Below are 12,913 nucleotides of genomic sequence, written 5' to 3'. Positions count from 1 at the left end.
CAGTGGGAGCTCTGCCTCAATGCATTAAATATGAGAGGTGGCTTTTGGTTTCCTGAAACTAGACTGGTAAAATTCTAACAGACTGGGGGCGATTTTCAATTGAATATGTGAAAACTATTAAATTCAGACCCAGTGTATGACAACCTTTCAACTGTGTTCGTTGGTACTTCCTGAAATGTTATTTTCATGAAGCAGCTGCTTTGCCTGAGATATTGTAACATAATTCTATACTTATGGAAAACTCTATTTTTACTGTTGTAATTTTAAGTCTTGCAGAGATCTAAATTCTTACCGCGCCATCTCCACAGTGTCTTTTTCGTGGATGTGCTCTACCAGAGAGTCTGGTGTACCTCGTGGACCTGACCAGATGCCTCTTCGCATAAGTTGTTTCAGGTGCAGGACACCTGGGAGGCCCTTTCTGAGTGCTCTGAGTTGGGTCTGCAGCCTCTTGAAGTGAGGGGACAGTTCAGTTGGAAACCACTTCGGTACTCTGTCTCCCTCCTGGCTTTCAGACAGGCCTGTGTACTAGCATCCCCCTGCCCACATGCAGTAGAATCTCACAGGCAGGCCTGGTCAGAGCCTTTGGAACAAGCTCTCTACGTGATTTGTATGGTTACCCGTGATAAAAACCACTGGTCTCATCCAGCTTCTTTTCTTTTTGCAACTGAAGAAAGGGAGGCTGGAGCAATTTAGTGACTTACCTGGAGTCATGTAACTAGTTTCTGGCAAACTAGGCTCCAGGAGGGCTGGATAGGTGGGTCAGATTCCTAAGAGGCAGAAGCAGGTAGAAACTGGGGAAGGACAGATACCATGTCTGTCCAGTGGGCTTTTAGCTCTTCATTGTTGAACTTTTGATTATGGGCCAGGGAGTGTCCTACACGCTGGGGATCTAGCAGGGAGCAAAGTCAAGTCCCGCCTTGCACAGAACATACCTTCTGGAGGAGCTGCCTCAATGACTTTGACTTCCAACTCAGAGGCCCAGGCCTAGCAGGGAGAGCTATATTGCTGAATGAATATGGTTAGCTTGTTGAAGGTTAAAACAACTGGTCTCCTCCTGGTTTTCACCCAAGAACCATTTCTTTTATTTCTATTCCTACTCTATGAAGTATTTTAAAATGTGAATAATTTGCAAATACATGTTGTTTTTGTTACCCTGTGACATGATTTAAATTTAAACTGCTGTTTCTAAGTTTTCTGACTTATGTGCATTTTGAGATGCATGATATTTTATGAGTTTGAACCCGAGTATCACTTTTATTAGCCTCTCAACTGACTCAGTTCCTTTTCGAAAGTCTGAAATTGTGTGGGCCCAGCATGCTCAGAGACAGGCTCCCATGCACCCTGAATTAGATTAGAAAGAAGAAGTCCTTCCTTGGTGTGTGCAGTTGCAGTGTGGGAGCTTTCCTGCTGTCTCTGCACAAGCTAACTCCTATGTACAGAGAGCAGGATAATGAGGGCAAAGTGATGCCGAGAACTGCTTAGTGGCCAATACAATAAATGGTTGCCTTCAGATTTGACTCCCACAAAGCTCTGGAGGTTGCTGATGTCCTGAAATCCAGAAGCTTCCTGTGAGTAAGTGACCCAAACTGCAGGTGCCTATCTGAAGGCCATTAGAATGAGAACAATCTCATTTAAAGCTTTCAACTCATAATAGCTCTTGCTCTGCAACCCCCCTGAGGCACATCAAAGGCTCCGCCTTAAAGGAAAGGCAGATTGGATGCGAAATGCCTCAGCGGCCTCAGTAACAGAAGGCAGGGTCAGGCGGTGTGAGCATTCTGCTTCCAGGAGGACATCTGATGTGTCTCTCGTCAACACTGATTGGATGCTGTGCACATGTGATAGGAAAGAGTAGTAGCTGGGCTTCTGTACTTGACTGTGGAACTTTCAAGAAAGACTTTTGCCAGCCAGAGAATTGGGTTAGGTAAACTTATAGGCCAGGAGTTTTCATTTGCAAAGCTAGGGATTTCACAGCTGGGAGGGCTGCCAGTTAGGTTCCATTTGTTTCAGTGTTTCTGCCTGCCCTGCAAACCTGTCTCCTGCTGATAGCCATCACCTGAGCTCTTGCTGGGGCAACTTGGAGTGACCTGGAAAGGTCACTGCCAACACAGAATTTGAAAAAAATGCTTACTCTGCCCTGGCTGATTCTGCTTTTGTCCTGCATTTTAACTAGCTGCGTTGCTAACACTCTTCATATACACCTGAGCCAGAGTTATGCTCCAGAACTCCTTGGCAGGATGGAATTGTCTTTTATGTGTCCTCAAAATTTCTCTATCTGAATTCAGGTTTAAGGTTAGCAGAGCAGCTGGGCCGAAGAGAAGATGAAGCCAAAATTCGCCATGGTCTTGGCCTCTCCCTTTGGGCGAGTGGGAACCTGGAGGAAGCCCAACATCAGGTGAGCAGGAGAACCCTGTCCTGAGTGGATTTTGTTTCTAGAAGCATGGAAGACCTTGGGATTACTATCCTGGTAGTGATGACGTTTGCTAGAGGGTGTTGACCTGTGCTCTTGGGTTTGACATACAAGATTTCCAGCCTGTATCAGCCCAGAAGTGTTGAACCATAGTAAAGACTCTTACTCACTTGTATGACAGATTTCTCAATAATTTCTTTGGAATTCTTGTATTATGTGCTATTGTTCCTCATTAAACCTTAATATGAAATTATATACATTTTATGACAGAAGTAAATAATCCAAGAATTCATAATTATTGGATTTACTGTCTTTGTGGGTTTCTAGTTATATCACTAGATGCTTCTCTCCCCTCTTCCTCTCCCTCCCTTCCCTCTCTCTCTCTCTCTCTCTCTCTCTCTCTCTCTCTCTCACACACACACACACACACACACACACACACACACACACACACACACAAAGTTCATGCTTCTGCATGCACACAAATAGTTGAAGAGAAACCTGCTCTGTGCCGGCTCTGCAAATTAGAAAGATCCCTGGAATTATGGGTTCCTCTGTCAGGTTGGAGGAATTGTGAGATGGCATCTAAAATCACACTCTCAACTGCTTAGGCAGCGCTTGCTGTGGAGGGTGCTGTGCTAGCAAAGGGGGCCAGGGATTGGTGAGCCCAGGCTCCCGTCGTAGGTGCTCACAGGGAGTGAGGACATGATATGCTTGAACTTGTGCCACAGCATCCTGGGATGTTATGACGTTTTACAATTTAAAGAATTAATTCTCTAGTTTTCTGGTTTCAAAAATTAAAGTTTGTACTGATATAGTGATTTATAGTTTTCAAAGTACTTTCACTGACTGGATTTATTCCTTAATAACCCTGTGAGGTAGAGTGATAACCATCCCTTTACAGAGAAAAAACTGAGGTTCCGAATCTTACCAAAAGTCACCCAGCAAATTAGTGGCAGGGTTGGGAATACATTCCTCTCTCCTAGTCTAAGTCCCTTAGCCTTAGAATTCTATTCTTTAAATTTGCATGAATTAAAAATTTGATACTGTTTCCACATATAAATATCAGAGAAAGGCCTTGTCCCATTGACCTTGTGGTCCCCTTAGAGCAGCAGGACAGTGTCTCCTTAGGAGTGTCGTGTGTCTGGTCCCAGGGTGTGCCTGTGAGTGGATGTGGCTCCCTGGAGCACTGCTGTGCAGAGCAGCATCTGGTTCAGCTGAACTGCCTGCAAGAAGCCTTCCTCCTGAGAGCGCGGCTGCCGTCAGGGTTTCCCCCCAGCCTCAGGCGTCTCCTGCCTGGCTCCCCCTCACCTGCTCCAGTTCCAGCCCTTCTGTACTGTGAGGCGTTGGGGTGGTGAATTACTTGATGACAAGAGGAGAGGCTTTTCGTTTGTTTTAATCAAAATCAGCACTTGATCGCGTTCATAGCTGATTTTTTTCCACAAGTTTCAGACTATGAGTCTATAACCCCTGTCTTTTAGATCCCCTTGTCTGTCAAAAATTGATTACACAAACTATAATTTACTGAGTAGGATCTAATTGATGCCTTTTCAGGTCCACAAAGACCTACCTGGAAAAAAAGATTCATCCTTTCAAATCTCTTAAAACAATTTTTCTGTTGTGTACCAAGATGTGAGCAAAAATTGTCCCTAGTCGGTGAACAGCTAGACAGTGGTTTCTGGAAAACAGATAACGTTCTTTTCCCCTCCTTGCAGCTCTATAGAGCATCAGCCTTGTTTGAAACGATCCGACACGAAGTGCAGCTGAGCACGGACTACAAGCTCTCCCTCTTTGACCTGCAGACATCCTCCTACCAGGCCTTGCAGCGAGTGCTCGTCAGCCTCGGTGAGAGCAGCGGGGGTTCCCACCTTGTGTGCGTGCACCCCTGTGTCTGAGTCGTTTCGTGAGTGCTGTGATGAAATATGATTTGTTGTCACAGCAGACTGAAGCCACAACCACAGCGCAGCCATTGAACATTCGTTCGTTCAAGCAATGAATATTTGTGTGTGCCTAGTGCCAGTCAAGAAGTACCAGTTCCTGACCTCTAGAAGCTCTTAGCCTATCAGGAGACAGAAGTCGGGAGCCCAGGAGGGTGTGATTGGCACTAGAGTAAAAGGGACTCGGGTGCTGTGGGAACGAAGTGGCTTGGCAGACAGACCCAGGAGCCAGAGAAGGTGTCCTGGAGACAGGGATGCTTGAAGCAGGTGCTCCCACCAGGTTCCCTCTGCCCATTAGTACCTGGGGGCAGGTACCTGAGAAGACACTGGTCTCTTCCTGTTTTACTGCCACACATCTTTTAATGTTGCTGTCTAATAAATGTTTGTACTGTCTGCCCCCAAGGCTGTGACACAGTCAGTGACAACGCTCCCAGGCCTGTGGGCTGCATTGCACTGGGACAGTATCCACCTTCCCTTACCCGGGCCTTAACTGTTTCAGCCACCCTATTCCAGCAACCCCATCCTCTCCCTCTCCTCAGGGCTGTCCATCTCTGCAGACCATTTTCCCCAACCCAGAACTTGGGTTAAGGAGGTATTCATTGGAATTAACAATGTCTTTGAAGTTGGATGTTGAGGCCTTATCAATAACCTGTCCTTTGCTTTATGGGTATGAATACTCAAATTTCCCCTTGAAAAATGTATCTATTAACTGTGCTCATTGCCTGCGATTACAGTTTATTATCTACTATAATCACAGTGTTAAGTCTGTCTAGCACTTTGGGGCCAATTTTCCAATGTGTACAGAAATCGTCCCTGTTGTTCCAGTTAATAACTTAATAGGGTAAAAGAAGACATTTGCATACACACATACAAATCCCCGCTTTCTACTGATACTCAGACTGTAGGAAGCAGGGCATCCTTGAAGGGCTTTGGGGCTGCAGCATCTGGTCTCCTGCCTCTGCCTGCCCTCTCTTTGGACCTTAGTTCTAGCAACTCTTCCATTTGTATATTTATGATGTAAGCAGATCCTTTGCATTGTGTTCCTTCTAATAATCCTAACTTGAAAGGATGTTGCTTTATCTTTTGTGCTCTCATATTTGAGCATTAGCTTTTAAACTAGATTACAGACTAGTTTCTTAGATGAAGTGGGATTAGAGGTTGGATCCGAAGACTGAGGAAAAGCTTGAAAGAGAGAAGCAGTTTCATAGGATTAGAGACCTCAGAGGTTTGAACCCTTTGCCCATGGGAATGAGAAGAGACGAGAAGCAAGTGTGTGGGAGCCCAGAATGGAATGAGGTATCAGCTCTAGTGATTATAATGTCACTTGTTATATATACTGTGCTTTGAATAATGCCTACCACCCACCTCCACATATAGGGCCTCGTTTAGTCTTTGAGATAGGCAAGACAGCTATTGGGATTCCTTGTTTTCAGTAAACAGGGGAAAGGCACACTGAGCAGATGGACCAGCATGTGTGAGGGCACAGAGGTATAATTTGGTGGAAAATGTGGAAACAGGGCTGGGCAATGTGATGCACAGAGGGGCTGCATCGAGGAGAAATAGAAAGGTGGTCAAGAGCCATGTCCTAGAGGGCTCATCTGCCAAGGCCAAATCAGAATCCAAGCTGAGCAAGGAAGTGAGAGGGTAACCAGAGCGCAGAACATCAGGTCCAAAGAGCCAAGTGAATGGGGTCAGAAGCCAGGAGGCCGGGGAGTAACTCAGGATGTGGGGGGAGAGTGGGCAGGGCTGAGGATGGCTGCTCTGAACAGTCAGCTTTCCTGTGGTGTGGCTGCCAGACAGGGAAGCCTGGTGGCTTACGGTGGGGTGGAATCTGAAAATGTGGGGTTTGAGTAGAGTGGTCACTGCACCTGTCATCTGAGGCAGGGGGTTGAATTTGAAACAGTCTCATTGAGAGTCTGCCACACGTTGGCGTGGAGAGGCAGTGGGGTTTCTGCCTGCCCGGGGTCTCTGTACCTGATAACCCTCTCTGATAATCATACTCCCCGTGGACTCCCAGCCTATCCCTTTGTCTTCTAGGCCATCATGATGAAGCCCTGGCCGTGGCAGAAAGAGGACGGACAAGGGCGTTTGCAGATCTCCTGGTAGAACGGCAGACAGGACAGCAGGACTCCGACCCCTACTCCCCAGTCACTATTGATCAGATCTTAGAGATGGTTAATGGCCAGAGGGGACTAGTGCTTTACTATTCCCTGGCTGCAGGCTACCTGTACAGCTGGCTGCTTGCTCCTGGGGCAGGTAAGATCTCTTTCTGTGGGAACAGGGCAATTAAGACACTAGGTTGTGAAAGTCTAGTGAATAGAGGTGGGAGAGGTGCATTACCATAGATCAGATCAAGGAGCTAATGTCGGCTTTCAGCAAATCTTCCGCCACGGTGGTAGTCCGTGGTGGGGCATTCAATTAATAAGACAGCCCAGCTTTCTCATTCCCCCAAGAAATCACGGCTCCTTGCTGGTGAATGTGGAAGCATTTATCAAGGACGACTAAGAGCAGGAGGATTAATTTCACCAGCAGCCCTATTTTTAGGCAGCTGTTGTTCATTAGCTAATAAAGTAATAAGTCCGAATGAGTTCTTTCTAGATATGATTTAATAATTGTGACCCTTTGTCATGGTACAGTTAAAGAGACTAAAATGATAATGGCAACTCTGTCACAGTATATAAATGAAGTCTTATGCTTGAAATTTCTGAGTTTAGCAAAACCCATTTTTAACCAGTTCATTTGTAAATCTATTTCAGAAGTAAAAATCCCCTTTGATTAAATCAGGATTAAATGTTCAGGCTTTAACAGTTTCACTAAATACAGAACCACTAATTAGCTGTTAGGGCCATATTTTTTGCATAACAAAATGCTGATGGTTTTACCATGCTGGAGACATACCAGATCCAATTAGAGTTTATTGACTGGGGAAGTGGATCTTGTAATTGGGAATCTTGAAGAATGGGCTTCTTGAATATCTGTAAGCCAATTTCAAAAAGTTCAACTGCCAAGGAGAACTGACAAGATTTTCTTGATTACGTTTCTGTCCCTTTGATTTAAAAAGAAAATGATGGCTGGATGACAGATCTGAGATGCTTCCTGGGTTCTGATTACATTCTGAGAATGCCTGTATGTTCTATGCTTCAGCCTCACTTCTTTTTTTTTTTTTTTCGCGGTACGTGGACCTCTCACTGCTGTGGCCTCTCCCGTTGCGGAGCACAGGCTCCGGACGCACAGGCTCAGTGGCCATGGCTCACGGGCCCAGCCGCTCTGCGGCATGTGGGATCCTCCCAGACCGGGGCACGAACCCGTGTCCCCTGCATCAGCAGGCGGACTCTCAACCACTGTGCCACCAGGGAAGCCCCAGCCTCACTTTTTATAATTTTACCCTTAATTCCATGTTTTTTATGGGCTTTCCATAAAGAACATTCTTGCCTCTGACCTTTTTATGCTAAAGGTTTTAAGTTGTGGTGTTCATGATGACTTGGTGAGCGTCGTGCACCGTGGGATGAGTCCCCGTGTATCCCAGCCCCCGGAGGGCCCTGATGCTCAGGAGGACACAGCTGATGATGGAGGCATTGAGCTCTTTCTCTTGGTGGTTGTTATGTTTTGGGAACATGATTTGACAGGTGGTATATCCAAATCCCTGTAACAATGAGCCATGTATAATGAGGTTTCTATTGTTTCTCTTTCCATTTCTCTTTGCTCTTAATGAGACTCTGAAGCTTTCACCAGGGCTTTAATCCAATCAGAGAGGACGAGCATTTTCCAGGGCTGACATACCTCATCACCATTTGAGAATATGTCCTGTGTTTATTGCTAGAAAACCACTACGGATTGCCTCAGTTTCATACAGCTATCATTTTTTGCTCCTTTAATCCATTAATGACCATTGACCAGTTGGTCTTATTTAAAGGTGGTTTAAAATTTTTTTATCTGGCCTTTACACTACATATTTATTTTGATTTGCTTTTGTGAAACGAAAGGTCTTTGAGTAACACAGTTTCCTTTTGGCTAGCTATATTTTTTGTCAGGAGTTCAGTTTCTGAGGAGAATGCACCATGGCATGCTCGTGCACTATTCCTGAAAGGAAACTTTCCCTGTTTGGTGCTTCTGAGAAGCATCTATTTTGAAATACGTGAACTGATGTGAACTAATCATCATTCCAGGAGCTTCTGAATATATGTCGTCAAAATCAAAAGCCCTGTCTTGAATTCCCTGTTTTCAAGCACCAAACCTTCTGGTGAAAGCTGTAAAAAGCGTAGTGACCAGGCTTCTGAAAGCCCTCTTGACACCTTGGATTTCAGGATTTCTTCACATGGTTTGGAGGACAGCATGCTTGTCAAAGAGGTCACCTAGCATCGACCTTGCTGCCCACTGTCCTCCGCCTTCCCTTCCCCAACCCCAATCATGTATAACGTTGGCTGTGCCTGTGCCTGTCTTGTTTCAGGGATTCTGAAGTTTCACGAACACTACCTGGGAGACAACACGGTGGAAAACTCCAGTGACTTCCAGGCTGGCAGCAGCACAGCCCTTCCAACAGCCACCAGCTCGGCCCTAGAGCAGCACATCGCCAGCGTCCGGGAGGCCCTGGGTGTGGAATCTTACTACTCAAGGCAAGTAGTGCGGTGCTTCCAATCCCACCTTCAGATATAATCTCAGGGGTTTTCGTTTGTTTTCTCTTTTGTAAACGTCCTACTTGAGCTAATGGAAGAAATCTTCTAGAATTCACACATTGTGCTCAGTCTATTCACAGTTGCTGCAGCAGAAACAAATACATGTCTCTGGAGTGCAAACCCCTCAGCAGGATGTCTGTATTATTTTTGGTAATTTCCTTTCAGACAAGGAAGGGCCTTATCAGACATGCCCATTTTCTAAGATGGGTTTGTAGAATGTTTAAACATAAACACGACTTCGAATTTAACATATTAGCTAATTAAAACTGAGATGCTTTTTTGGTTATAAACAGATTCATGATGAGTTTGTTTCTACTATAGCTGAACGCCTGTTTGAGAATGTATTACCAGTGACAGGATCTGTGCGTTGAGGGGCTGAGGTGAAGGAAGTTGAACTCCCAATATCGAGGATGGGGAGGAAAATTGCTTTTTTGCAAATATTTTAAAAGTTATATACTCATGGAAATGTCTTATCGTGATTGGCTATTTTATATATAGAAAATAATTTACACAAGGACCCTGCTTCTGGGAAAATGGAAAGAAGAGAGTCCCTTAGAGCTGGGTCATAGCCAGATTTCCCAGGCATCTCAGTCCCCCATCCTGTGATTAACAAATGTTGAGAAGATCCGTGTCAGAAAATCTGCTGTGTGAACTGGGGTCAGGTCCCAAGGACATCTGCTTTTCTCTTGAATGATTTCTTTTGTAATCATGAAAATCCTAAGATATCGCTGTGATTTCTTTAGAGATGCTTAACTCAGACTCCCCGAGTGTGTGGTAGTCATTGCCAGCAGCTAGATTGATCTTTGGGTGTTTATGAAGTCTAAAATAAGCTCTTAGATGAAAAGTAACCATTCGATAATGGAATGTCAAGGCAGGAAGGGGCTCTGGTGGTCATCTAGGCCAGCTCCTTATTCGGCACCGAAATGGGACTTGCCGACAGTGAGTGTCAGAGCTGGGATCAAAACAATCTAGATCTCACCCAGACTCCCGGGCCGGTGCTTGTTCTGCTTTTAATTATCAAAATTAATATCATACTTGAGACAATAGCCAAAGCATGTAAGAATGTCATCTCTAGCTTCTGTTTTTATGAAGCATGAACAGGCGTCAGCCACATGCACACACTGTTGTCCTATTTCTCCCACGGCTGCCGTGCGTCCTGGAGCATCCCTATCCTTAACACTGGGTAATGGTGTGGTGTTCACAGGGGCTTCACAGTGTGGGAACCCCACGAACTTGGAAAGTAAGGCTACTCCCTGAGATTTAATTATAAATGACCATAAAATAGGTTAGGCCAGGGGTACACAGAACTGCTTCAGCAGACAGAAAGGCGCTTAGGCTAGGCTGACTAATCTGTAACCTGATCAAAGGTATTGCATATCCAAAGCGAGTGTTAGAGGGGAGGGGATGGCCAGCAGTAGAAACACAAAAAAAGGGAGCAAAAGCAGGGCAGACTGTAGCAGTGCCCATTTCTGACACTGTGAAAAGGGGGAGAGAATCTTGGCTAAGGGACTCCAAGTCCCATTGGAAGGCTGTTCTTGTGGTGGACTTTGCTGTCATTATGCTCTCATCCTTCCTGCCTTCCCTTCCTTCTACAAATATTTGAGTGTCTGCTATATGCTGTGTCTACTAGAGATGGGGGAAAGAGTGATGAATGAGGCAGGAATAGCTCCTGCTCTCAGGGAACTGAAAGAAAGTAGACACAGAGCATATACAGTCTTGTAATGAAAATCATTGTAAGTATTTAAATGAAAATGCAGGGCGTAGTGAAAATGTATAAGCAGGGCTGGGGAAACCTATACTGGAAGTTGGGGAGGCTTCCTTGAGGAGGGGGTTTTTGAGCTGAGCTCAGAAGGATGATGAGAAATAAAGTAAATGACGGCCACCCCAGGCAGGATGTGCAAGGTCTGCAGGAGGAGACCTCTCAGGCTATCCCCGTCCCTTCCCTTGTTCAGGCCTCTGCTTTCTGGTTATCATTTGGTTTCTCATGACATATACTTGCAGATATAAAATGTACCTAACAAACTGGCATTCTGGTTTGTACCACTCTACGACCTTGGTTAATGAAAATGAGCTCCCAAGAGGCAAAGCCTCTTTGAGCACATTAACAACAGCAGGTTTTCAAGCTTGTAAGGCCACAGTCCAGAGCTTGAACTGAGATGAAATTGTGAAGGGACCCGGGTGTGCGATGCCTGCCATCTGAAACCCTGCCCGTGTAGAGGTGCGCTTCTCTCTTACTGCAGCGTGGTGGCCACAGCCAGGGCATTGCAGTCCACACAAACCACTGAGAGGGCTCAGTCTGTGTGAAAATACAGATTTCTCTTGATCCCAATTTTCATGTACCTAGGTTAAAATTCATCATGAGAAGGAAGGGGGTTACCCTTTGACTCTTCCCAGCACCCCTCCTGTTGGGCACCATGGTTTAACTCCAAACCGTGGTGCCTCAGCAGTTCTTTTTTTTTTTTTTTTTTTTTGTGGTATGCGGGCCTCTCACTGTCGCAGCCTCCCCATTGCGGAGCACGGGCTCTGGACGCACAGGCTCAACGACCATGGCTCACGGGCCCAGCCGCTCCGCGGCATGTGGGATCTTCCCGGACCGGGGCACAAACCCGTGTCCCCTGCATCGGCAGGCGGACTCTCAACCACTGCGCCACCAGGGAAGCCCTCAGCAGTTCTTTTATATGATACTGGAGGTTGACTAAGTTTGCTTCCTGGTGCCTTCTGAATTAAAAAAATGACTTTTGGGTTATAGTTCAGCTCTTCTTCAATGGCAGGGAGAGAGGAAGCACTGTAACTTGCTTCTGTTTTATCTTTTCCCTTAATCTTTTCCCCTCTACCTTGTACAGAAAGCTCACAAGTTGGGATGAGTCCTCAGAGGTCTCTAGGATGTTGAGTGGCTTGACGCTCAGGATGAATTTGGAGGGCTGCCCTCAGTAGCTTCGATCCCCAGTTTGAAAGGCAGAAGTGAGGTCTTTTCTGTTGCTTTGGACTAGTCTTATTAGAAATTGGTTCATCTTTTGTGAACTTAAACTCAAGTTCTTGATTATGATATTAAAACTGAATACTTTAGTGGCATGGTTTGAATTCACTAAAGTGGAGTTTTTTGTGAGACTGGCTTCTGCCTCTGTTTCAAGAAAACATTTCAATGACAGCTAAATTATTTTTCATCTATAAAATTAGTAAATATTTTTAAAGTGTGGATGCAGTGAACAGTCTCATACTCTAGGGATATAAATTGGTTTAGCCTTTCTAAAAATAATTTGCCAATAGTATGAGAAATCTTAAAAATGGGCCTTTCGACCCCAAAATTCTCATTTTAGAAATGGAGTAAAGATGTATACATAGGAATATTTATGATAGTTCTATATATTATAGAAGAAAACAACTGAAATATCCATAATTATTGAATGTTAAATTATTTTATATCAATATAATATTATTTATATCAATATAATATTATGTTGCAATTAAAAACATGTTTACAGAGAATTTTTAAGCACATAGTCAAATATTTGTGACAAAATAGTAAGTGAAAAAATAAGATTAGAATTATTGTATATAGTATAATTCAAATTTTGTAATATATACAAAATACTGATATGAAAAGTAAGAAAAAGTCCTTGGAAGGAAATAGCCCATAGTGTTAGGGGCAATTACAGGTGGATGATGGAATTATAGATGCTTGGTATTTTATTCTTTGTACTTTTCCTTATTTTCAGTTTTTTAACAATGAACATGTATTATTTTTAAAGTCAAAAATAAATAGCCATGTATAAACAACTCTGCAGTTCAAAGAGAAAAAAAGAAGCCTTTCTGTAATTTCAATTTACAGAGAATAAAATCCATGTTTTGGAGCCTGACACCACAATCTAGTTGCAGGAGGGCAATCTGGGTTTCTT

The 12,913-nt window shown here is 44.5% G+C and overlaps 1 protein-coding gene across 3 annotated transcripts in view; it reads left to right on the top strand.

The window, feature by feature from the left end:
- Positions 1-12,913, top strand: part of TTC28 (tetratricopeptide repeat domain 28) — a 596,541-nt gene that overhangs the window by 495,854 nt on the left and 87,774 nt on the right. For all 3 annotated transcript variants that reach the window (XM_033837116.2, XM_033837115.2, XM_033837117.2), the window contains 4 exons: positions 2,283-2,392; positions 4,123-4,252; positions 6,382-6,600; positions 8,792-8,957. In XM_033837116.2, the coding sequence (XP_033693007.1) occupies positions 2,283-2,392; positions 4,123-4,252; positions 6,382-6,600; positions 8,792-8,957 (625 nt within the window). The remainder of the gene's footprint in view (positions 1-2,282; positions 2,393-4,122; positions 4,253-6,381; positions 6,601-8,791; positions 8,958-12,913) is intronic.

This window comes from Tursiops truncatus, chromosome 13, assembly GCF_011762595.2.
Source record: "Tursiops truncatus isolate mTurTru1 chromosome 13, mTurTru1.mat.Y, whole genome shotgun sequence".
Classification (NCBI taxonomy): Eukaryota; Metazoa; Chordata; class Mammalia; order Artiodactyla; family Delphinidae; genus Tursiops; species Tursiops truncatus.
This window is presented reverse-complemented; position numbering and strand designations above follow the sequence as displayed.